General features: G+C 42.0%; 1 protein-coding gene across 1 annotated transcript in view; it reads right to left on the bottom strand.

Annotated features, from left to right (window-relative positions):
- fgf13a (fibroblast growth factor 13a) overlaps nucleotides 1-27836 on the bottom strand; it is a 95119-nt gene that overhangs the window by 36964 nt on the left and 30319 nt on the right. The window contains exon 3 of the mRNA XM_041943707.1: nucleotides 16174-16341. Within this exon, the coding sequence (XP_041799641.1) occupies nucleotides 16174-16341 (168 nt within the window). The remainder of the gene's footprint in view (nucleotides 1-16173; nucleotides 16342-27836) is intronic.

Here is a 27836-nt window from a genome sequence, read left to right as displayed (position 1 = left end):
AAAGGCAGAGGACCAAGTTCAAAACAACTTCCAGGCTTACAATAATGTAACACAGTATACGGTATACATTCAGCTTGGAGCACATGATGCCTGTTTTGAGGTTAGCTACAGCACCCATTCTCTCATGCCACATTACTTTTCCATCCGCCAGCTGAGGCAGAGCCAGTGGAAGATGAGATCATACAGCAAGATGTACACACACATGCACATCTGCTTATAGATAATTCAACAAGCTCACGTACATGAATGCATGCACACCCAGGCAGCCAGACGCCAGCCCGCCAAATCTAATATGAGTCTAAATGTCTGTTATCAGAACAGCATTCAGTATCTATCATAGCCAGCATCACAACAGGAGGTAGCCGGAGGAGGAAATCAAGTGCAGGAGATGCTCCCTCGCCAAAATGGATGACAGAACAGTCACATGTGTGAATCATAGATGGTGAGTCAATGGAAGCCCTTTGGCGATGTCCATCACGGTCGGAAAGCTACAGAGAGACGGCATTTAGGAGTTGAAAGACCATAAATAACAAAATCACCCTTATTCTCTTTCAAGCTATCCCTCCTCCATTAACCAGAACACACCCAGGAAATGGGCTCTTGTCACAGTGAAGAGGGACATCTGGTATCAAAGAGAAATCAAGGAAGTGTGCTGCAGCCAAATACAGAAGCTCAGACTTTCTGAAAGTTTGTATTCATAGCGCCATGCTAATTATACCCCGTCTAGCAAGCGCAGTCTTAGTCCCAGAATACAGTAAGTGATGTTGTCCTACATATCCCTTCCAGTATGACACATCAAGGAAGGGAATGAAGTGAGATTAAAAGGCATCATCTCAGACACCAGCTGGCTTAAACTGTCTAGTTGCTGACGGAGACACAAAGGAAAGCTCTGAGACTGGCACGAGAGCACAAGGTCATGTCTGTTTCTTTTTAGAAAGTTTATAACTTAGGACACTTATGTGATGGACCTTTCATAACGAGGATGATGAAAGCACAAAAAATGCTATTCTAACACTGTGTCCTGATTTAGAAAGTGCAAGCAAACGAGGTCTTAACAGAGATGAAAACATTTCTCGTTTGTTGCGCTCACTTGGTGAGAAGAAACACTGACTCCTGTCTGGGTGTTTGTCATCTCTTTCATCCAAGTATTTGTAATAGACTCAGATTTTGCCCATTAACCAGATCTCTGACCTCAGAATAACCCCATCACAGCCTCTTGTCTGGCCTCAAGAATAACTGTGAACATTATGCAATGAGGTCAAATGTGCAGTGCAGAGAAATGGGTGTGAACATTAATGAAGCTCATTTTAATTTGGCCGCACACACTCTGGATTTCCCCTGCCACTGATGCATTTCCTCACATGGAGTGGAGTGGTTCCTCATACAGGAAGTGATTTTGTCATATATGGCTTCTGCAGCTCTACACTTGAAGCTAAAGTGATTATGTGTATGTACAAAATTCTCAAAATGTGCGTAAACATGCCAGCGTAATTGCATGGTTCAGATTGGCATGGATTATGTGAGTGTACTTAAAAGCCTGACGTGTTAGGTGGAACAGATTGACTAAGCTGGAAATGACACGACAGGAGACATGACTCAACTTATGGGAGTGGGTGGGTAAATAGGTCATGTTGCCTTCCCAGTGCAGCGTTATCCCACTTTTCACTTTCAGTCCCTGGGCTTGTTAGTGAAGTCAGCACACAGAGAAATCAATGGAAACGTAATGACAATGGATGGTAGTGGACCAGTGTTTTGAGTATAACAGGTGGGAGGAGCTGTGCAGAGCTGATAGAGAAGCCTACAGAGGAATAAAGAAGTAGGCCAAAACTCAGCAGTTAAGCAGTAATGGCTCTCTGTGGTCTGTCATAGGCATAAAATATGGCATGCAACACTATTACAGAGTAGCACTGGACTTCGTTCAATCATAATGAAGCCTAACACACTGTTATCTAATCCCTGTGCCTACATTACATCATGCTACGAAATTAACACCAGCCGTCAGCCAAATGCTTGGTAGCTACACTGGTAACCACCTTACTGTGCCACATTAACAGTGTTTTTAACTAAAGCAAAACTACTGAAACTTAAACTTTTAATAATAAAACTCAACATAATTCTTTGTTTCTCTGTTCTGGGCAGCCCCTTCCTCTATTTTTGAAAGGCTTCATAGATATCAACACATATTGATTGTTTGACATTCGTACCAGCAGTATACAGCCTTAAATTCAAGAAAAGAAAATTGAGTGAGTAGGCAAACATGGTGTCATGCGTACACATTTTTGCCTGTTAAGGACTTGTGCAGTTGAAATGTTGTTTCGCCACAAAACCCTGCAGTGGAGCCAGTGAACATTACACCTTTTTGCTATGATAATGCAGTTGAAAAGAGATGATTCTGAAGGGTTTGCCTTTATGGTGCATTCAAGTGCTGGTGAGATGCTCTGACATTTGATAACTGAGAGTCAGCTGCTGGGCAGTATTACATTCATTAGTTGTCTTGTCAGTGAACATGAGAAATACCTTACATTTGATGTACAGTATTTGGCAAGTAATGGTTAACACTGTTGCAGCTGTGCAGCATGGTAAATGTTTGCAAATACAATACTGTGCTATTATAATTTTGCTTTATCTGCATTACAGAGTGGGATGATAAAATAGACTTATGTTTAAGGTATCCACCGCCTACTGTGGCCAGCTGATTCCTCAAATCAGACTATTCTCAAAAGCAGTGCTGCATCTTAATTTATTCCTCTCTTTGATTTGGGCTGCGAACAGTTAAATAGGAATGAACTGTGTGCAATATTCATGCATTCTTCAATCCTGCTGTCTTTATGAACCCATCAAAAAGGATGAAGAGGGATCCAAAAAATCCAAAGCCAGCACAGCAGACTCCTTGCTGCAGTGCATGCTGTGTGTGTATGCATGTGTGTGTGTGTTGTGCAGCCCTGGTGAGAGAAGGGATCTCGGGGATTTTGAGGTAGTTCTACCTATATCTGTGCAACAATTTACTTCCCGACTGACAAGTCCCACCTGTATATAGGCTGAACAGAAGATTGGTTTGTGCACATATATAATGTACTGTATGTATCTGCGTGTGTGGGCTTGTATTGCAATCTTTTAATCATTGTAGTGTGGACATTTCTGGTCGGTGAGAACTTTTTGGTCATAGGACTGTTTGAAGATCAAGATTGAAACTAATTCTAACCTTAGGGGTAAAACCTGTAGTTGTGATGGTTGGTTACGGTTGAGGGCAAGGGAATGCATTACGACGGTACTGACGACATTCATGTGTGTGGGGATTTGTATGTACAACCTCAGTCTCAGTTTCGGTCTGCAGAAGTTTTTTTTTGTCTCTTAAACCTGCTCATGCAGCATCCACCCTGCCCCTTGTCAGTCTTTATACTCAGTACCTTCCAAGCAGTCAAATTTTCTATATGAATCTTTTGTCAGACTCTTGATTAAGGAGCCCACCATGTGTACAGTTATTTCTGTCCAACCATCCACAAGACCTGCATTCCAGTTCCTGCCTGTCTACAGTAACAGGGACCAAATGGCCTCTCTCAGAAAGCAGAAGTTGTATGTTTGGCAGTTTTTCTACAGTGACAGTTTTTAATCATTATTATAGACTGAATCTGGTGGAAATTCTTTCTGCCTTACAATGTCATGTTAAGTTATGTTATGTTTTTAAGGCACAAATTAAAGAACTTCAACAACCTGACAAAATTCTTACAATAACTTGCCAAATTCAGCATAACTAGATGTAAAAAGCTGTGCTGATAGCAAGCACAAAAACAGACAATGTGGCAATAATTTTAGAGACGATAGTGAAAGGAGATTGGATTAATTTAATTTATCACTGCAGAATACAGAAGTGATTGAGAATGAGACTTTGTATTTAACTGAGGTTTCATGTTTTCTTTAAATGACCAATAGGGGAACAGTAACATGATGTCCCTAGTTCTCTCCGGGCTCATCCTTCTGTCAGGCCTGACAGCTACAACAACTCTTGTGGCGTGCAGTAAGTCAGAGGTCATGCTTTGACATGATTGAATGATTGCACTGAGTCCTCTGCTACCGATTGAAGGATCAGTGCAAATGACTGGAGCCCATATCACATTACTGGGGCTAAGTTTCCCAAGCAGCACAGCTGCTGTGGTATTTTGTGTCTGAAGCTCTGCCGGTTTACAAAAGTAGCGTTCATATTCAACAAGTCACAACAAGTTTGCCTCTGTACTGCTGGGTCGGATTTATACCACAGACTGTAGGAAAATAACCACTGAACGTCGAGGCATGACCTCTGATAGGCACCATCGTCCAGGGTCATTGTGTGTGTTTGCGATTGAGGAGATAACATGACGTATTAGTCAATGCTTTGGCAGTCAGAATGCACAGATTAGAGATGGGAGGTTGCGTGACACTGGCCTGCAGTCATGATGGTTCATGTGTGATCATCAGTGCTGCTGAAGGACTGCCTCCCTGTCTGCCTGATTGCTACCCATTACATCATACTGAACATGCATCTGAGGCCTGTGACATCCTACTCACACACACCAGCAGACCAGAGCCAAGAGGTGTTCTTAGTGTTTTCACATTGATGTGGTAGTCCTTTTCATACAACATGCAAGTAATATGTCACCATCTTGCATTCACATTTTAGCTCTCTGACCTATCATAACCCGTTGAACACATTTTTTAACCTTTTGTCTTTAATCTTTGACTTTCTCTCCTCTCTGTGAGTGTGTGTATGTGTGTGAGAGAGAGAGAGCGAGCGAGAGCGAAAGAGAGACAGCTGTCAATGAATGCTGACAGGGCCTGATGAGATGTGCGATGTCTAATTATCTCTCCAGCCAGAGGATTAGCGAGCTAACACTAATAGCTGCCATAAGGCCGTAGGTCCCGGAGAACACACACTCTCACACAAAGCTTAAAAATGCAAATGAGACAGATAAGTGCAATCAGATAATTCTCTTAATACAAAGTGGATAAATGTGATGCATTTTTTAGGACTTCAAATTAAGGGTCTGATGTGGTTTTGAGAAACAAAAAGGACTCTTGACAAGTCAGTAGTCAGTCCAGAAGGCACTGAGGCCAGGAGGAAGCTTTGGGAGGACATCTGGCTGAGTTGTCAGTAGGATTGAGCAAGGCATGGTTGGCTGTGTAGTGGTAGGATAGTGCGTGGTTTGCCTTCCTTGCTGCAGTTGTGTGTTTGTATGCGAGCGTGCATCCTGCCATGCCTCACTGGCACCTGACAGCTGAGGTTCAGCGGAGCTGCACGCATGCAACACCGCTCGGTCACTCGTATGTGCAGTGTAAAATTAGATTTGGGTCGAAGATAATGACTCGCAGGCCTCATGTCCACAGCATACTGATGCAAGACACCAAACAGAGCGCATGCGTCTGCGTGTGGCGAACGTTGGTGTTCAACATGGGAGCCCGACATTCTGCTGGAGCTTGTTGGAGATAATAGGCACACCATACATATAGTCAAGGAGCCTTACTTCTCTGTTCCAATATATAATTTCCATGAGTCAATGTGGGTGTGTTAGCTGAGAGGAAGGTGCAGGTTCCCCTCACTCAGCTGATCAACACTGATCACATATATGAGCTGTGAACTTGTGATGTTTGAGAAACCATGTGTTTAGTCTATTTGCTCACACAGGTTTTCTGTAAGGGGCTTTTAATGCCCTGACCTGCATGACCCTTTAAGAGGGATTGCATCTTCCCTTTAAACTGTCTCATGGGTATTTTTTTTTTTTACAGCTGTAGTCAGTTCCAAAGAGGGAAATGTCTACTAATTTTCAACGAACTTATAATATGTATGTTTTGACTATACCTCTTGAGATGGTAAAATATTATTAATACTCATGACGACTGATGCCACATGGGTCAATGTGGCACTAATTCGAGAAATCCTTCCTGACTGGCCGCAGACTGGAGTTTAAATGATATAAGAGGTTTTCAAGGACAGCCAACTGGGTGTTCTGCTTTTTAATTCTCCAGGAGAATGGAGGAGGGCCCGTGTTTTTTGTACTGTGAAGGTTTTTCCTGCTAATTGTCTGCAGAGGACCCTACGTGACAAACCTAAAGAAACTGTTTTTGTGTCTCCTTTTTGTGGCCTGCATGCTGGTCCGTATTTCCCACTCACACTACCAACCACCGTCAAGTACAACACAGGCCAATTGAATTGCTTACACCAGGGCTCATTTGACAAACACCTGCAGAGAGTAATGGAGGAGCGCTGTACACCTTAGTGAATGGTAATGCATGCTGGAGGGAGCTCATGAAGGGGAGAGGACTGCCAACTGGGAAAGCAAAAGAGAGCACTGTTTGACAGTTGAAGAATTACCGTTTCATTAACAGTGTGCATTATTTAATGCGAACCCGACTTTTGTACCGGCATGTACATTTACGATGACATAGAGCGATCACACTCGGCTTCTAATGATGGAGAGAATACGATATAATATTTGAGAAGGAGCTCTGCATTTAAGTATCATGCAAGTGTTTTCATTAAATATTAGCTTTTTCTTTTCGATATATATCATTTCTGACATGGATTTCATTTTATTTGAAGATCCATGTGATGACACTAATGCGGATTCTCAATCTGAGTGATAGTGAGAGGTCTGAGTTTTTGAAGTATAACACATGCATGCACACACCTGCCCATATTACAATACAGTCCGCTTGTACTGTCACTCAGATGTGCAAAACTGTGCCGGAGTAAGGTTAAGCAAACAGATCGGGGGTGAAACATAAGACTCTGTAAGCATAAGTGCAGAATAAAGTGTAAACAGCCATTATAATGCATCATCATAATGATTAAATATATAATTTAGATGCTTTCGCTGTTTTTTTGTTTTTTTTTTTTTGTTCAGTAGCTGCTGTTCTGAAGTTGGGGAGGAGATTGCACAGTACAGAGATCACTGAGTAGGCATTAAATCGGCTAAGGCAACTGTTGAATACCCTGGACACTTTCCAGACATTTAACCACCACTGAGAAGAAAGTAAACAAACAATCTGTCTCCAGTGGAGCACACAAAAATACAACTAAGAAAGGGAGACGGGGGAAGAAGACAGAAACTCTGGCTGGCTGGCACAGCATTTAGCAAGCCTGGTGATCCTATTCTTGACTAAAGGTTGTTGAACATAAGCTTAACAACTTTTCTCCAACATCTGCCAATATCTTTATCAAGTATATCCTCTGAATGTGGGGAAAAGCACGACTTTTCTGGTTTTTAATCTGGGTTTCATCAGGTTCCCTAGAAAATCCAAGCCTTCTCTGGGGCTGACATGATGGGAGAAATTGGGTGTCTGTATGAATCCCAGCCAAGATCAGCCCTGGCTGGCAGGCTGGCACATAACTTGGTGCCCCCTGAGACGAAACATGCAAGCACCCAAGATGAACCTCCAACTGTCTGTATGTGTCAGAGCCAAACTGGCCTGGTGTTCTCTCGGTCTCGGCTAATGTGGTGCTTAGGCGGTTCTGGTGTCCCCTGCACAGAAACTAGGAAGTCTGGGGGACTTTTAAGGTCTGACTCAGTCAGAGCGTAATCGTTAGTATCCTCTTTGACAGTCTTTAGTGTCAGGGTGCCACAATTGAGCATTTTTGATCAATTTAAAGAGCTTGATCACCATTGTACAAATGCTACCAATGAGATTACAGTGTGATCAGGTTGATTACTGACACTCAGGTTGGTATTGATTATTTTTTATCGTACACCATGATCGGCGGAACACATTGTCCAAACTGTGACAACAGGAGACGTGACCTGACTGACAGTAGTGGATAGCAGATGGATAGCTGGATTCACAGTGTCAGGTTCTGGAATGGGGAGTCAAGCCTGACCAACGCTAGACTTTTGAGCAGGGGTGTTCATTCTATGGAATGGAAGATTTTAAGAGACTAAATATAAAGAAAAGTGGAGTTCTTCACTTTGTTTTGCCTTAAAACAATCCTGGCCATACTGGCAAAATTGCCTGAAGAGACCTGAGATATCAACTACGATAAAAACTGCAAAATCTCTCCCAGTTGGTAAATTTCTCACATCTAATAGTGCGTAGCATTATATTTCCCCACCCTACTTGTTGTGTAGAAATGAATGTATGCATAGGAAGCCAAAAACGTCAAACATTGTCGAACAACACAGTTACGCAACACATTATCCACTAGAGTACCTTGCTCCATCGTGCAATCTATGAGTCGGATTGTGTTTTTGACTTTTTTTTAAGACTTAAAACAATAAGCTGTACATACAACAGTAGAGCGGTTGTTTCCAACTAGTCTTTGTTCTGGATCCACAATCAATAAATATCTTCTGTACGTTGAAATTTCTGATTTTGGCAATACTGAGAATCAGCGCCTGAAAGCAACACACGATTGTCTAATTTATCTACTGACAAAGATGTGTGCCATTAAAGTGGTTTTATTGCTGCCATCAAAACAGAAAAAAAAATACAGGTAAGGTACAGGAGGATGTTGTACTTACAGGGTGGAGATGACAGCAAGGTCACAGAAGTAGCAGAAAAGAAAACATACAAGAATCGAAATTTTCTCTCACAGGAGCCATTGTAATGGAGAGTATAAAAAGCAAGGCTATAAAATGTTACACTACTTAAAAACAAGATTCAGTGTTTGTTCACTCTTAATATATTACATCTACTAAATATCTTCTTTATCCCAATAAATTGCACTAATTCGTGTGTATGTGTAATCTCTGTCCTGGCAGCTGTCAGGAACCATTTAGCTGCTCTCCCATTAACGTGTTGCCGACTCAGCAGTTTGCCTCATTGCCCCAATTAAATAGCTTAACGCTTGTTTACTCTGGGAAAAACTTACACACTGCTTGTGTCACAGTTACTATAACCTGACTACTCTGCTGATTGTTGCTGTTTAGCTCAGATTTAGAGCCGGCATGTAGTTAAACAGGAATTGTACTGAGTGAAACAATAAAACAGCAGGTCCATTAGTGGCATAAGCTGGGATTTTACTGTCAAGCTGTGTGAAGGTTTGTCATATCTGTGTCAGGCAGTGGGAGTGATGGGGACTATCTTTGTGCAGAGTAAAGCTGATAATGTGGACATGGAGGATGAAGACACAGGTTGCATTTGGTTACGTGGCATTTAAAACAGAATATTATTACTGTGCATATTTCTGTCCTTTGTTATGCAGTAAATTGTAATTATTTCAAAGTCCATTACCAAAAGACAAATGTTGGTATTCCTAAAAGTTAGCCTCAAAGCACGCAATATAAAAGTACTGCACATAATCCAGTCTCATTCAGCAGATGTGCACTGTTGAGATAAAACCTCCCATTGGTCGACTACTGCATTCTGCTTTCTTACAGTCTCCAGTTGAACAAGCAGGTGAGTTAGCTGACAAGCTATATGCTAATGATGCAAAAGTAAAAAAAATAAAAATTGTAATAAAGCAGAGAATTTGCCGCACTTACTACACTTCAAGGGCCAACCGTCAGTAGTCTGATTGGTTTAAAATATATTTTTTAAATGTATTAAAATGACATGCACTGGCTGGCACGGAGCAAGTTTAGAGTGAACATTCAGAAACGTTCATTCATAACAAACAGTCTTACAAACACAGTCATAGTCCCGGTCGTTTGCGTTTGCCTTTTCTTTCATCCTGTGTGGCTGTGGCTGAGTCTGTCTGCCATGAGGAGAGAGAAGTGCTAATTAAATAGACAATGATGGAATGTAATAGGCCTGGCAACTTTACTCTGCTTCACTTCTCCGCCGGTCCCCAGAGTAGTTTCTCATTAACGTTGTCATACACACCCACTCCCGCTGTTTGTTTATGCCTTTGGTTGGAGCCCCAGAGAAGCCAGAGATGGACACTGTGTCAGCATTTCTACCTAAATCTGAGGAAATAAGTATGTAAAAACTAGAGTTTGTGCTTGTGTTTGTATGTATGACGTTAAAAAACGTGTTGACTACTGCAGGTAGATGCCAGCTATTTTGTGTTTACACTACAAATGAAAATACATGTGAGGGTGGTGATTTTATCACGCCAATAAAGCAAACTCTATCCTTTTCTATTTCACATTTTGAAATGGTCACATTCTGCTTCAGAGAGGCTGAAATATGACGTGCAGTTTAAACTAGGCTAATAAAACACTACTCCTTCATACATGTGGGATTATTTGACATAGATATTATCTAATTGTGGCTTTAATTTTCTCTCTTCTTATCATCAGTTGTTAAAAGGAATTAAAGCTTAGTTGTCAGGTGCTTTCACTGTCCATCTGGTTAAAAGTCAATACACACATTAAAGAAAGGCAACAAGGGAGGTCAGATAAGTGCAGCAGAATTTACAGTGCTGATGTGACATTGACACTCTCCTGCCAGTCTACTCTCTCCTGGCACCAAATCACATTATCATAAACATTACTTATTCATGCATAGTCTATTTATGTATTGACTTAGACAAACAGAGTTTGCTTTCATGCAGAAAGAAAGACTGCGAAGGAAAGAAAGAAAATTAAACAAGCCGCTAGTGGAGCATGAGAGCATCCTGCGGCTGCATGTTTGTCTCTTGTCAACATTGCAGTAGTGTGCAGGACACAGTGAGACACTGCAATGGGATACTCTGTTATAAGGGGCGACACCGGACCCCTGAAATGTAATTGCAACGTGTCGAGTTTGTGTTGAATCACTGCCATGCATTTTACATTGGGTGTGGGAAATGCATGGGACCACCACTCATTTCTCTTGCAATTCTGCTTACATTTTCTCAGCTGAGTGGGCAGCAGATGAGTTATTTTGTCAATAAGGCTGAAATGGATTAGATAGTGCCCTGAATGTTCAGCAACACAGGTGCTAGACTTCATTCTGCCTGTAAGAGACATTACTGATTTTATTACATTGCCTTAGATTGCACAGTAGAGCTCACAGTTGGTAGATTGTAATAGGTTCACTTGTGGCTGTTACTGCCCAAAGTTGATTTAGCTTTTAAAGCAAAGCTTTTTTATTGGCCTGGCTAGACTTTGAACCATGCATATATCAAATCGTCCTTGAATGCACAGTTTTCAAAACATTCCCTGCTCGGAACTGCATTATCATACAAAAACATAGACTTCATAAAGTAATAGCAGCAAATGTTTATTATGATGCAAGTTTCAAATAACTGCAAGCTATCATGACCAAAAGCTGCCTGGAGGGTTGGAAGCGGCCTATTGTAAGCTTTATCAAAAGGCCAGCAGTAGTGTGAAATACATGTGATTTTTAGTCAGAGGATAACACAAGACCACTGGCGTGATCCTTTGAAGGATTAGTTCAAAAATGTCAAGTTTGTCTTAGAACAGTAGTCAGTTGTGTGAACATTGAAACAGGTTTTGCTTGTTGTGAGGGTTCCTCCTGTTAATCGTGGACACTAACAGGTCCATTCCTAATGTGCTTCCAGTGTAAGTGATGTGGGGACAAACATCCAAAGCTTTAGTTCTAGTGTGAAATTAACCCTTTTGTGTTACAATGTTCCCCATACATTGATTTATTTGTGATGGCCCACCACAATATTTTCCGGCACATATTGATTTTCTTTATTTTTTACCATTTAAAAGGGTTAAAATCTTATGTCATAATAGAGCTGTGCGCAGCTCATTGATTCACACTCTCAAACACATTGACCCATCTGTGAATGGCCCCTCCTGTCTGTGCACATTGAATGAAAACATTATCATGCCTGATTATTGCTGGCTTTTCCCCACAGAGGAGCAGGATGGCCGAATTCCTGAATAGAATAAATCCAGAGTTCACGAACAGTTAGTATTATGAACACCTCTGCACGAATTTGTCCAAAACGGATGCATTCAACTTAACTCTGATAAGTTAGTCTATCTGTGTTCTTAACACCAAGCAGTCAATCTCAGAGATCCAGCTCTTACTAGTTACTAGCTCGTAAGAATAACTGCAGTCAAGTGAGCTGTCATTTGTGAAAACCTGGTCAAGCTGCTGCATCTTGGTTTTTAATGTACGTCTATTTGTGCTGTTTCAGCTTGAAGCGACCAAAAAGGATGAAGGACTTGCACGAACTCCGACTGCTGAGTATAATTACAGCAAGCAAAACCTGTTTAAAATGTTCAGCGGTTTTAAGGATACCTTTTTATGAACCTTTCCTTTAAAGCTGCACTGTTGGTCTTGAAATAAACAAGTGCGAGTTGCAAGTTTAGGCTTTGCGTTTTAGTCTGGATCCTGAAAACAGCAGGATCAGCCATGACTCTTACAGATCAAATCTAAACCTGAGGACTTGTTTCAAATTCACCTGGGGGAGCCCTAGTCATTTCCAATGTTTTTAGTTTTCGTGTCAATCTTTATGGTATGGTGACTGTAAACATTTCATGAGAGAGAAAATATGAATGTGTGTGAGTCCTATAGCACAAGAGTGTGTGTGCATGAGAGGGAAAGAGCTTGACTGAGAGATGAGGATACTTGAAAAAAGCTGTAGGTGGTTTGTACCTTCTGATAGTTTTGCAATATGAGCATTTGTGCGATTCAAGGGAAGAGAGTCTGTGACATTTTATTTGTGTGACATGGTCAGATGTCTGAACCGTTTAGCATTTTAAACTCCTGTAATTTTAACCCAGCTGACGTGATGCAAAATTCCTCCGAAATATTTCTAATTAACACTGAGTATTGTAGTTCAAATTCTGGGCTATAAATGCACATCACTGCCTAATTAAACTAGAAAAACACTCATTCCTTGAGTTTATCTCACACGGATGAAAATGTGTACATACTGCTCACACCTTCTACTTCTGTGTTTACATCTCTATATGGATATCCATCTGTCTGTGTGTATAGTCTGCATAGCCTGGAACTAAACACAAAGTCTTGCAGCCGTCTGAATTATGGATGGGATATTTACACAGATCGGTCCCCTCGGGCACCATCTTTTATTTTGCTGTGGAGAAACAGAACAGAGCCAAACAGAGAAACAGAAGCAGAGGACACAAGAGAGAGAGAATTGAGCCAAAGAGATAGAGAACAAACTGTCTGATTGACAGCAGGCAGCACACACAGGCCTGATGATGGAGGAAGCCAGTCCAGTGCTCTCAGTCAGTTTTTTATGCTACCTGCAGCTTGACAAAGATAAACTCATTAGCACAGGAAGGGGGATACTTTCAGGTGCTAATGGATGCATAATTCTGTTGTATAAAAATATGGCAAAATAGACAGACAATCATATATATGATTTCCTGCCTAAGTAGCCTTACATGGCAGCTTGCCTCCACCACAGCAATTGTAGAGGAGCTGCTAAACATGACTGGCAAGAGCAAATTAATGGCACAGAAAATAACATAGAATAGTGTATTTCTTCATGTTAAATAGTCTAAAACCAACAAAAAATTGGCTCTTTGGAATAAAGGGGAAAAGCGTCCAGTAGTTTGAGTGTGACTGCATGTTATCTGTACATCCCCAGGCACATTTATGCAGAATTTACACTGGTTTTTAAGCTGCCTGGTGGCTTTTTGTCTGTAAATCCTGTGTCGCCTTATTTGCTGAAATAGAATCTCGGTGTCTTGTGCACACAGAGCAGCAGCTAACCTGCTATGGACTTGTAGCGGTAAGGAGATAATAGCAAACGTTTTGCGCAGGTGGTGATTCTGAGGACAGACGGTGTGGATATCTGCAGTATCTGATACATGACGCATCATTCATAACATGGCAATCAGCCCGTGCAGGCTAATCCTGTGTTTTGTTGCAGGTTTAAATATCCTCGATCATATGGATGATATTGTTTATTTATAACACTATTCACACACAACTGTCAGATTTAACTATAGAAAGTGTCGCCTACTGAATTGTCAGTCGTTCATTCTAAATGTTGAAATGCACATGCACGTATCCGGGCAGCCCCAACGATTGAAGATACGATCCTGCGCACATGGATGAACTGATGGCTGATTTGAACTCATCCTCTGGGGTGCAGTACAGTCCAAGCCCCTGTGCTGCTGATGTGCTTTTCTGTCAAGCATGTCTCCAGGGACTTGTGAAACCAATATCTTGGTCCCTGTATCAGCCACCTCAGTGTAGCACTGGGACATGCGTCAGAAGAATTAGATTAGAGGAAATGATACTGCAGACTCCGTCAAAGCCTTGTTAGATCATACGTTAATAACACACTCTAGCATCTTGACTATACAAACATGAACATAATCTTAAAAACACTTTCTTCATTTACTTTTGCTGCTTGCAGTATAATAATGACCATTAACTGTCATTAATCTAACCATGTAGGGAAAATAGACAAAAAACCTGAGCTCCTGATGGAACAGTCTATGCTGCCACACACCGTGACTTACAAACTCTATTTAACATGTAGTGTTCAAGAGTCTAGAATCCATAAAAATCCATAAAAATCATTAATAAGTGCAACAAAAGCAGTTGGAAGGTTGTTGCCATGGTAACAATGTGACAAGGCTGACTTTTCTGCTCAGATCTCACAAATACATCCAACCTTCTTGTTTTTCTTTATCAAATTAAAAGGCATTTTTTCCAACAAAGGTAAAGCGAATTCATCAAAATCTACTATCTGTCAAAGTAATTTTGGTTTTTATGTGTCATTTATATCTTCTGGCAGGAATATTGGCAGCTGAGTGCTTCTGTGCGCCTGTATAGCCTGCTCCACAAATGGTTTAACACAGTCTCCATCCACATCATGCATCAACATTAATGACGTCCTCATGAACATCTTACGTAACAGCTGTAGTCTCCCCTCCTTCCTTTGTAAATTCAGTCACGTCCAACTGGAGCTGCAGCCAAACTGAATAATACATCTGTACTTTTCTAGCCAGACCTCTGCTAGTATTCCACTTCTTTATCCCCTTCCCTCGCTCTCTTTCTCTCAAGGATAAGTGCATGTGCTGGAGTCCTTCAGCAGCTACACAGACACCCATCAACAGGTTAACTGATATCTATGTGTAGAAATACTATACCAAGCATGGCCCTCTTTAAGATACAACAGAAGGCAGAGCAACACATTGAAGAAAACAGTGAGATCATTCATGTCTTACCTATCAGGAAGTCTGCAAAGGAAAGCAGTTTCTACAATCTTAGCACTCTATTGAGGGGTACATGATAAATGAGGCAGTCAGAGAGCCTGAGTGCCAAACAGTGCAGGGTACAGTAGCATGTTTGGAGCACAAAGGGAATTGTCTTTTTTTTTTTTTTTTTTTTAACTTCTCTACATGTATGTAGTGTGCAGGCATGCTGCTGCAAGCACTGAAGAAGGAAAAGGAACAGGGGAAAAGGTGAATAAGGTTGGATAAGGGGAGGTAGTAATGTTCGGGGTGGGTGGGGAGGGGGGGGGGGCGGGGAGGAAGGAGAAGGTATTGAGGGTTAGGCTGCAGCCACCAAGATCATAGAGCCACAGGCAGAAGCATAGGAAGCACAGGGAACAAGAGGGAGGGGGGCTTGCTGACTTGCAGTCTGTAGCTGAGCAGATCACTATTTAATCATGAATATGAAACATTTCAATCTCACATAGTCTTCAGGACAGGAAGATAAGAGTTTCACCTTATTTGTCCTATGAGGCCAGTTGAAGTGGAAGTGCATACAGAAATTGCCTAGTCATTGAACTCATTAGGGCAGCAGCTGCCTCCATCTATAACCCCCTTTTCTTTTTGCACTTTGTTTTGGTCTGTGCATGAGCCTCAGGGTGGCAATGACCGAGTTAATGGTTTGGGGAAGGGAGGGGTGGGCAGGAGCTACAGATGCTATGCTCCTCAGTTCAACATAAGAGGGTATGCAGGCAGACACACACACACACACACACACACACACACACACACACACTATCTTGTACAAACACACCGCACTGGACAGGAGCACAGGCGCCCAGGGAGAGGTGCCCTCCTACAGGTTCTCTGCAAGCAAACAGGCCCTAAGCATTCAGCTTTATACTATCTCAAACACACACACAAGCACTCACACTTACACGCACACACACACACCTTCGTGCACTGACACACACATGCTAGAAAGGGGCAGAAACACACCAGATGCTCTCTAAAAATGGGACAGGAATGAAAGAGAACTTAGTTTGGAGGGGCGGAGAACTATCAGTTCACACAGAATATGAGAGAGAGGGGAAAACAAGATGGGAGTGGGCAGGGGATACGAAGAGCATCAGCAAATCAAAACAAGGAGGGGGTGTGAACAAACCTTCGGGCTCTGCGCTCTCTTTGTGGACGGCTTGCTTCAGGGGGCAGCAGAAGATTTCGTGACACTTAGCACGAAAGGGGGACCCTTTACTCCTTATATCCGCAGAGTGGATGGAGTCCTGCCGTAACATAATGTACTCCTGGGTACCTGGGGCAGCGTCATCCTGGACTGCGGTGGTGCCATAACAGAATGAACTGGGGTTAGAAAGCTCACCACACACATAAAACAAAAGAAAACAATAACAACAGCAAAAACACAAGGCAGAAACACAGGCAAATAAAAAGACATCACAACATTAGCAACAGCAATAGCTTTAAATAACAGCACTATAGTGACAGAGAGAGAGAGGAGAGAGGGACAGAAGAGGATAAGAAAGAAATCAACAAAACAACTTAAATTAAAGAAAACCAACAACAGTGGGGGCTCTGTTGAATATATCCTTGGCTGCTGAAAGGGAAAAGTGATAAAATAACACACAAAAAAAGTAAAAGGAAGAACAGTTCAATGTTGAAAATCAGTGTTATGGCAGGCTTTTAGCAGGCACAGAACCATGAGCTGCTGCACTTGAATGAGGTGATTGTAGGGGCTGGTAGAGGTGTAAGAGGTTGTGGGATTGCAAGCCAAGCGTGCAGTCTGCTACAGTATATACCCAGTGAGTGTCACTGAAACTGAGGTCAGGTGGTGGGTGATTATGGCCCCTCCCGTTCACTGCATATCCTCCCCATTTTACTGTGTGAGTAGGCAAGCAGATGCAAAGGCATGCACGGGCCCCCGGGCCACACTGAAGTGGCCAGCTGTGCTTTCATGAAGCCATGCTGTGCTGGAAGTGACATTAAGGAGAGCTTCTATAACATCACTCTGCATAGGAATTCTGTGGTGGGATCCTGTGAAAAGCCCTGTGTGTCTGTCTGTATGTGCCGGATCTATTGCATCTGTCCTCTTCTGGGCTCAGTCCCTGCTTGGCTTCGATCATTGACCTATTTTCTCAGCGTTGATGGATTAGCTACAAGCAAATCAGCCCAAATAAATTGTATCTTCTTTTCCTAATGGATTTGAGTGCCATGCCTCTCTCTGACACATTTACTACTCAATGAAAATGACCATAGAGAAGGCTATTAAGCGGTCGCTACTATAGGACCAGCATAATGCTTAATCCCCTTCCATTTATGACATGTTTGATCAACATAATTATATTTAACTAAGCTCATCAGAAAAATGGCATCACGGATAGTGTTAAAAATCTGCTCATGTAACTCATGACCCATTTTCACACAGAGAGTTGTTCTTGATGACCTGATATCCACACTTCTCATAATGTGATAATATCACAATCTTGTACTGCGTGTAAACCTCAGCCAGAACTCAGAAAGCTGAAACATGAATGGATTACAGCACCGCCTCAGCTTCTACTCCAAGTAAGAATTCACTAAACTCCTAAATATAAACTAAAACTTTCTGTAGACAGACTCCCACACACTGTTTTCCATGTACTGTATTTTCACACATAGTCTTCTTCGCGAAAATGAGATCAAGAGGCACGCACACACACACACACACACTCACACACATTTTTCTTCCTTTGTGTCTCAAACACAAACACACGTAGAGAATAAAAACAAGACTAAATGCATAAGACACACATGGGTCAAATTAATGCTGTTTTAAATAGTCCATAAAAAGGACACACTATAAATGTATAGAAAAGCACAGATTAGAATTTAAGGGCACAGTGATTAAAAACAACAAACACAACTTCAGTTCAGGAGAGAATGTAAAGTGAAGCTTTATGTACTGCTTGTAATCGTAGTTTTGTCATTGGATCCTGAAACTATTGACAATACTCCTCTATTGAATAATAATCAGACCTGTGTGGGTGCGATGTTACCAGCAGCAAACTACAGCACATTTCTGCTCTGCATTCATGAACCCTACACACTCACTGTTACTGGAGCCAACTCGAAATAAAGAGCCAAAATCATTTACTGCTGCCGCAGGTTTACTTTCATTCATAAAACCCTTTCACACACATAAACATGAAGTGTATTTAATTTCAGTGTACTGCTCTCCATTTGAGTCCACTATGCCAAATTTGTTTTAATGGGAGTAAAGCGGCACAATCAACAGACAGCATGCCAAACAGGTTATATCAGACATAAATTGGTTAAAGAGCCAGTGGTACAATGTAATCCTAAACATTAGGATTTAAAATCGGAATCAGAGAGCTGAACTTGCCTCTCAAAGCAGCCCGAGTCATTTTATTCTGGTTTGGCAGAGCAGTGGATAAATCAGACTAAGAAAGAAGTCAAATAGACCAAAGATGATTGGCAGTTACAATGTTTCTTAATCAGAAACAATATAAACCCTGACCTGCTATTGATCTTTGCATGCTGATTGATTGTCGAGCTGAAACTAAGCTAAAGCTGAGCCAGAAAGTGTTTTTTCTCTCCTAACATGTTGTTTTGTGTGGCTACTCTCTTCCTTTCGGTGTATGTGTATGCACCTCTTTTACCTTGCGTAATAATGCTAGAAAAATAACCCATGATGGCTTTTCAGAGACATCGTCAAATGTAATGTGTAAAAACTGAACTCACTGTAGAGAACTGCAGATGAGGTCAGGTTGAAACTGCGTTCAGCTGATGATACTGATGTGGCCTTGAATGAGAGACCCAACTTTCTGAGCTGCACATGTCTTTCAAAAACACCCCTTTAGCTGGGCCCATAAACTGGGCCACAAGTCCTGAAGACAGATCAAAAATTGAATGCTCGCATGCCACCAAGAGCAAGTCCACTCTCCAGCAGGCCAGCCATTGCCTGACATAAGCCTCCCTTGTGTGTATACTGCATGAAACACACACACACACACACACACAGGCAGCAGATAATCAGGGTTCCACACCCAGTGCAGTTAATCACTACATGCCTTGTCTCCTATGGGACTTATCAGTATCTCAGTGCCTCCTTCAGAGTCCTACATAACATGCTACACTAACGCCTCTGCACCAGCAGAAGGTCCTGCAAACCCCACAGATTCAGTACTATCCAGTATCACAGTACCCCCCCCCCCCCCCCCCCCCCCCCCCCCCCCCGCCACGAAAACACAGCACTACTGAAACTTTAACGGTGCTTTGGAATGACGGACAGAAGGTTGAAGGATGCATGATGAATGACACAGCAGGGCCTGGGACCTCGCTCTCTATCAGACCAGCCACTCAGAGTGAGCTGTCACCCAGGTTCATGATAGTCAGTGATCTACAGGCGCCAGTGCTGCCACACTGGACCTTCGGCAGGCTGCAATAGATGGCCTTGCCCCTTTGACAGGAATAAATCTCATAGTAAGGAGAAATGGGTACAAATAGAAGGAGGGGGGAGATGTATCTTGCTTCGGTTAGTTGCTCATCTATTTAAGGCCCCTTACGAGTGACATGTTCAGGTTTTATGGCAACAGTGTGTTAGATGTGTAGGCTGAATCTACAGCAGCGTAAAGGGAGCGATATGCAATGACTGCAATGTGCTTTGCTTATATTTATGCATGGATGGTCTATAGGACACAGGAGTAGGGTTAATATGACAAAGCATCATCAGTGACATCCAGGTTCACAAATGCCGCCTGCCTTATGTTCAAATGGGGTTCAAGGACGTGTGTAATCAACTTAAAGTACTGGCACGTCCCGATCAAATCAACTCCACTTCCAAATATAAGGTGCAGTCTGCACAATTTACTCAAGTCATGGCTTACCTCCATCAGGAAGGTGGGACACATTCATCATGACTTGACGAATAGCACACTCACTAAATTAGAATCAGAATTAAGCACAGAAACAGGTCTGTAGCCTGAGGTTTTTGTTTCGAAAATAGCCACATGGCCTCAATGTGGTTTTACAAGGAGGAGAATCTAGCACATTGTCTTCTGGGATGGCTTCGGTTCAGTGTGGCTCCATCTCAAGAAAGAATCGTTTTATTTTGGTCCGTAAGTCACCTTGCAGGCAGCGGAGAAAGTGAGTCGAGTTGAACTTGAGGTTTTCTTTGAAGCGCAGAATGAGCTTGCGTTTTTTTATTCATGCTGTTTCATCCCTCTGAGCTCAATTGTTTGTCATCCTCTCTCTCTCTTTCTTTCTTTGTCTCTTTCTTCCTCTTTTTTCCTTTCCCTTTTCTGCTCTGAACAGAGGCTCTATAGTGTGACACGATAAGCTCAGGACAAATATTGTAGCCTTTTGTAATCAACACATTAATCCCGAGATAACTAGATTGATGACAAATTAAAAGAAAACATGAAACTGCAAAGAGGAAATCAGCAGCCTCAATTCTAGATTTCACTGTATTCATGAACGCTCATATTCAAGACTTTAGTTCATTGTTATCTTTCATAAAGGCTGTTAACTGTATGACCCTGTATAACATACTGCCATTCAAATGTAGCAGAATGTAAAATAACATGTATGTTTTCAAGAAAATGTTTGCATGCGTCATTTGTAATACATAAAAACTTATGTCTAATCCCATTAGTATAAGGAAGGCAGGATGCATAAAAGAGCGCAGGGAAACAATTTCCACTAATGCTAGTAATTACTCAAACACACAACATTACGGTCATGGCTGTAGCCATGCTCTCTGCGCAAAGGCAATTCATTTACGCCAATACACAGTGTGTAAAGTTCTGAATCTGCCTCAAAGGGCAGTCTGCCATTTTATTCTATTTATTCATCTAGAAAAGCAAGTGGCATGTGGAGTGGTTTCATCTCCCTCTCGTCTCCAACCCATTGGCATCATGACATTGTGAAGCACACACACAAGGCGAGGGCCACTGAACTGAGGCAGAATTATAGGTACGGCATATTCAGGCATGAGGAGCTGACCTTTGAGGCACCTGCAGGCTGTATGTTGCGGGGAAATTGTGGGCATGAAGCACAGAGCCATATTGCGTAGAGTCACCACTACTCTGACAGACTGTCACATGGGCTACATTGTATCTCCCATCATCAGAGGCCTGGTTTGGTGCTTGTGAGTGAGTGTGTGCGTGGTGTGTTAAGAGAGGAGTGGGGTAAGCCGGTGGGGGAGAGCAAGTGTAATACTACTGCCTGCCAATACCGCATGTTTGAAGAGATGAATGTGATGAAACTGTTGGTGAAGGCCCGATGATAGACACATACTGCTCTCATATGAAAAAGTATTGATCCAGCATCAAAGAGTGGCCTTGCAGAGAGCCCATTTTACCTCATTCTGACAGCTTCCTCAGCCTCAGGGTTAGCAGTCCGTGCACACACTCATGCCACTCCTACATGATGAGTCAGAGATATATGTTGTATGCCATCTGTTTATAAGCATGTTTGTGTGTGGTGTTGGTGGTGGGGAGTGGGTGGGTAAAACACCAAAGGAAAACGACTCTCCCTGAAATTTCGAATTTTCTGATGGAATAACAGAATTGGCTCCCAGTTTAGTCCATGTTTTTAGGCAGTGAGGCTAGATCGTTACTCTGAGTGGTGAGAGGGGCTCAAAAACACTGCATGGGCACACAAAATTATTTTCATACTGTCCATATCCAGGACCAGATCTTAAAAACAAGTCCTCTCACTCTGTACAGGAACAGAGGAAAGTGATGTGAGCTCAGTGGTTTCTAACCATTTTTGCCTGTGAGCTGTTAAAAAACAGCACTTTGAACACCTTATCACAGACTGCATTTATACACAAAAGAGTGGTTTTACCTTCTGAACTTGCTAAACATTTGTACCAGAAATCTTTTTCTCCTTACAAACACTCAGGTTTATCACCATTGAAAGATCCCAACCGGTTGGGAATCACTGCAGTAGCGCATCATATCAAATCTGATATGAAGCCTTTTCCATTTTCACGAACAGATCACACAGACTGACTACTGAGCACGCATTTAGAAACAACTATCCTCGTTTCACCTTTTCACGCTGGGAACTATTTTTCGCACCCAATAGTTTTACAATGGAGCGTTAAATCCCTGGGATGCATCAGTTGCATTGAAAAAATGCCAACTTGAGAAAGATCAATATGAAGAGACTATTTAGGTCCAAACTCACTCACTCACTCTGTCTCTGTAATACACACACATACCTTTCCTGGCTTTTCTAACTTTTTTTTTTGCGTGCTTTGGAGTGACAGCAGATACAGTACGGCACACAAATATGGAGACGCAGAAACTCCTGAATATAAAACCAGTGGAAAGCACAACTAATTTCTGGCATATTGTAGAGTCAAACTTAATGTCAGGTTCTCTGAGACACCTTGGTTTTGTTTTGTTTTGTTTTTTTCTAGGGCTGCAGCTACCAAACTTAGCCCGTCTGTGTGTTGTATTGTATGTCCTGATAGAGGACAACAACCATTGCACGAGAGCAAATGAGCAACACACACAGAAATACAAATAACATAATAAGATATTGTCACGCACAAAACCACCATCCTATCATGGATTGAAATGTTTCATTGCTATCATGTCAAAAGACAGGGATCAAACACACACTCCTACTAAGGCGGATTAATGCTAAGGATTCCTTTCACGGCAATTAACAGCTGATGAGGGCACATGGGATTGTAAAACATAGCCTACTGCCTGCTGATCAGCAGGCCTTTGAGATCGGGGAGACTGAAACATTGTGGGAGGGGGTTCAAGTGTAATAGGATCAACAAAGCCTGAGCAGTAAGTGACACCAAGTAGCTTATGATATATCATAGGCTAAATCCCCACTAAAGTCACATATGATTCATATGTGTTGTATTCACGTTGCCTCTGTGCTTGCTGTCACACAATAAGGTTATGTGGATAGAACGGCGGGTAGACTGCCTGTCTCGCCGTGGTTTCCCAGCTGCTGACGGTGTGTTTCATGAGGCGCAGCTCATTAATAGAAAAACATCTGTCTTCTTTTACGCATAAGACAATTAACACGTGTCAACTACCTCCTCCACAAAAAGATCACGAACGAGCGCTCAGTTCATTGGTGTGTTTCACAGCAGGTTCAGTGTTAAATAAGTACCATGACCAGATGTGTGTACATACTGTGTACTAGAAAGGAAGCCAAACATTTGCTTTTATTTGTCTGTTTAGTTAAAGGTGAAATTACAGCCAGTAGCTATACCTATGCCATATAGAAACCTATGACATATGCTATATAGACTTCTCAGCAAAGGTATAAAGAATGACACATACACCATGAATCACCAAGGGATACAGTGTTAGACTGGACAGATGTATTGAATCAAACTGGCTTTATGAACGCACACTTGACCACACAAATAAATAGGCTTACAATGTACAACGTCGGTCAACAAAGGGAGAGCAAAATAATTTTCCTTTACAGTTTCCATAAAAGCTGCACTGCAGCAATATATAAACCAAGAGCGAAAGTTTGCGAAAGTCATAAATGTGTCCTCCATTGGCCCAGCGGTACAAGTGGCCATAAATGCCCCCCCCCCCCAAAAAAAAAGAAAATGTCTGCCAACAGAACGCTGTCATCTAGCTAGTTGCATAACGGGAGTCAATCTCAGTGCGAGATCTGCAGCTCAGAGCGGGAGCGACGCAGAGTCCGAGCTGCTGGGTCACAACGCCCAGCATAACTGTAGATACATAAATCTCCAATCAAAACACCAAAATCCGATCCCCAATCAGTCTGTCGACAATTTACGGGCTGTGGACTTGCAGCAATGTCTGACATCCAGTGCTGTCAAATGATTGATTTCAACCCACTGAATGCTACATTAATTGTAGACTCTGTTCTTGTCGGATTAAATATCATCATATTATGGGAAGAGTATACTGGCTCTCTGCTGGCTACTTAGCAGACTGACTGTCCCCAACCTTCTGTCTGTCACTCAATGGTCTCTCAGTACACATCGGCTGAAGTGCATGGGCCCATCTCACTTCCATCCATCGCTATAAGTTAATGTGAGGTCGACAGGTCCTGGCTCAGTGCTTGAGCTCTGAAAACTTGATTGATTTACCTTTATGTTAAAAACAGAATTTACATAATTCTTCTTGCTCAATATCTTCTACTTCCATATCTCTGTCTGATTTGACAAAGCACTGTCGGGCTCAAATCCAGCTGAGGTAGAGAACAATAAAGACACAAAAGCAAACATTAAATCATTAAATTCTGTCCAACGTTTTGTGCAGTTATGCAATGGCTGCGAACACCATATGATCATGAGCCTTCACAAGTTGTGGCAAACCTCTTTATTAATTACTTTACCAAAAAAAAAAAAACCCTACTTGATCCAAGCGTACCTGCCAAGAACACAGTCCTTGGCAGAGCAGATATGGAGGGCAGCATCTTCCTCTGCCCTCTGCCAACCAGATCACATCCCAGATGGGCATGGAAACCACACACACACACACTTGCAGCTTAGTAATGCACATTTACTGCCTTTCCTGTTCGTTAGAGGAGGAAGGCTAGCAGAGGGAGAGGGGGTGGAGACGGAAAGAGGAGGAGTGAAGGCATGTGTACAGATTTAAAGAACAGGAGTAAGAGGTGGAGCAGAGAAAAGGAGGGTGACCTTAAAACGCCATCAGTTAGAGGCTCAGCACTGCAGAGATTTTACTGAACGTTTGCAGCGAACACTGTACAGCCTTCAAATCTGCCATCAATTACTGATCAATATTTTACAAAAGAAGCAGCAGGATGGAGGGAAATGAGAGATGGTTAGACATGGATAATAAAAACAGCCATGTTGCCACTTGTATGACATCTGGGCTGCAGCTGTTTAACACAGGTCCATCACATTCTTTCACTTTTTATTTGTTAAACTTCAAATTATATTTAAATTGATATTGGAATGATAATACTGCTGACGCATTATTCAGGAACAGCATCCTCTTGATGAATTTTGCTCATGTTTCATACTTCATTACTAAGTAAGTAATAATTCTTCAGCAAGTAAACATTTAACTGTTGTGTCTGAGCCGTGTGGAAAATGATGTTGCACCTCTTAAGTCTTGAACTTATTGCAACTTATTGCATTAGTTGTGAGTCTTTGCATGTGTTTGAGTGAACAGGTTTCTGTTCCTGTATGCTTGTGTACCGATGTTTGTTAAAAATGTTTATTATTTCGTTCTTTATTGAATGGAAGATTGTAATTTGTAACCCTTGGTGATCACCTAATGACACCTATGAAACCCTTGATAACCTCTGCAGAATTTCATAAACACTACCTTGGATTTAAAATGTTGGAATATTAATGAAGCTAAATTGTTTTCCACTTGTTTCTACTGCTCATCTAGCCCTTGAATATGAAAGTTTGGATGGCAGAAAATGTGTTTGGGTAACAAAAGTTTATCTCATAATTACTGTGCTGTGACTGTGTTGCTTTGTGTGACAGTAGACATGTTCCATATGTCACACTCACATGAACATGTTGTGTTAGAGAGGCAATCAGCCAACAGCAAATAGAAAGCGATCAGGGGTCAGTTCAGTCCTGGAGAGTTACATGCAACCCTGACTTTTAAATGTGAGTTTTACAAGATGTTTTAATTATGTCTTCATTCTGTTAATACTTTATCTATACAAGTAAACATGGGCCTCACTGATGTAGAGGTTAAACAAAATCAGGTGAAAATTGCCAGAGGAGACGATAGAAACCGGGAGCATTGGCCCAAATAAAAATGAGAACAAGAGCGAGAGGATCGGACAATAGCTCCCTTACATTAAGTGAATAAAATGAAAAAAACACACTATCAGAAAAAAGGATTATGCTGGTATTATGACTAACCCTTCTGGTATATTAACAAGTGACGAACACACTGTCAATTCAAATTGACCGAAGAGTCCCAACTAGCTTGGCCTTGATGCAGGATTACATAAAGGATTCAAAGCCAGGCATTCAGGGAGAGGAGATTTAGGAACAGCTAACGCCAACGCTATCTGAATCATCAAAATTATGGGATTAGTGTTTGATGGCTCAGTTTCCTGATGATGCATTTTAAGAGGGACAAAATCCACACACACACACACACACACACACACACACACACACACACGCACACACACACACACTCAGAGCCCTTCGTTGTTTTGCTTGTGTCAAATTGGGAAAACATCCAGGCATTTGTTACGCTTTGTGATGGGAACCACAGCAAGAGACCTTAAAAAATAAAACGGAGAGGACCAAGCTCTGCCTTCCAGTCTCCTCTCTGAGATGAGCTGAACTGGAACAAATGAGGTTATTCCAGAACAGTAGTCATTGTTAGAGACGGTGGTCCTACTGAACTTCAGTGACAGGACAGCTACCCAATCAGACAAACTTTTCTTGTCCCAGCCTGATGAGCTCCTTGCATGTGTAATATTTTTGTAATTTACTGGTTTTCACTAATTCTATTAAAGGTCACAACCCATACCAGTCATTCACTAAACTCTTTTATAAATGACACTAATCCTTCATACATTTTAGAAAAAATTACATTTACTGTAACATGGAAAATTTCAAGCAAAACAACCCAGAAATGCAGTTAATCTGACCCAGAAAGCTGTATAAATAGACCCATGCTGTACTTGGGAAAGTTTGGCTAAACTAGGAGAGATTATGCAATAATTTTTGGCTTTCAGATTTATAGAATGATCCTTTCTGTAGCATTTGAGAACTGAAAACGGTAACACAGGTTAAATATGTAGTAATATCCCCTTCCTGTCTCAGAATAAACGGAAGTACAATGGGTGTGTGATTGTCATTGTATCTCACTATTCAGGATATGAATTGAAAAGCATTTTCCAAGTCTTGTGGTCTGACACCGGACGGATCCTGTTCACTCGCAGCTGTTCTCCAGCCTGAACATTTCCTACTACATCAGCCAAGTCATCCCAGCTGTTAACCTATCATGTGCTCAACACACTCTCCTAAACACACACAGCCACATACTCAAATGGGAAACCAAAAGAAAGCGGCCTCACAGGGATAATGAAGGGTGGTGCTCGTGGCAGTCATCAGTGGTGGTAATGCCAGAATAGTTGCTATACAGTCGCCCTGTGGGAGATTTAGTGCCTAGCACTATCCTAGGAGGGAGTGCATCAGGAGAGCGAGAGATACTCAGTACAGGCCATGTAAGCCACCATGGCTCTGCACAGCTACACAGAAATATCTGACTTTTTTCTGCTGGGTCGCTGCATGATACCAACAGAAGTCTGTTTAGGGTTTGTGATTGTTGTTATGACTCTCTTAAGTAGATCTATAGAGACACAGACATTTTTGTCTTTAATGTTTTGCTCAGTAGTGGTTTCTATCAAACTCTCATGACTTTTTTATGGGTTCTGTATGCATGAATCTTTCAGTGTCCAGTAGAAGATGTCCACAGAAAAGGGGACTGTTTCATTTTGTCATCCTGTCCAAATACTACACAACCTCTGAAGACAGTCCGCCAGCAGCGCTGTGAAAACAACAACCTGTTCTGAGCTCTGTCACTTTGAAGAAATCAAGCCAGAGCTGTAGTACATAACACCCACGTCACAGCACGACAGCAATGACTACAATATCTGCCCTGCTGTGAGGTCGTGGTCTCCGGTCATCTTGCTTTTCATAGTTCTCAGAACACACACACACACACACAAATGCGTGTGTGCATGTGTGCGTGTGTCTAATATGCTTGTATAACAAATATCTCTGTGCAATGTGTGTAGGCGGGTTTGTCTGTAGAGTCCATCTGCCCAAGGGGCCTTAGG

Source organism: Chelmon rostratus, chromosome 9 (genome assembly GCF_017976325.1).
Source record: "Chelmon rostratus isolate fCheRos1 chromosome 9, fCheRos1.pri, whole genome shotgun sequence".
In the NCBI taxonomy this organism is placed as follows: Eukaryota; Metazoa; Chordata; class Actinopteri; order Chaetodontiformes; family Chaetodontidae; genus Chelmon; species Chelmon rostratus.
Note: the sequence above shows the minus strand (reverse complement) of the source record. Positions and strands in the feature narration are given on the sequence as shown.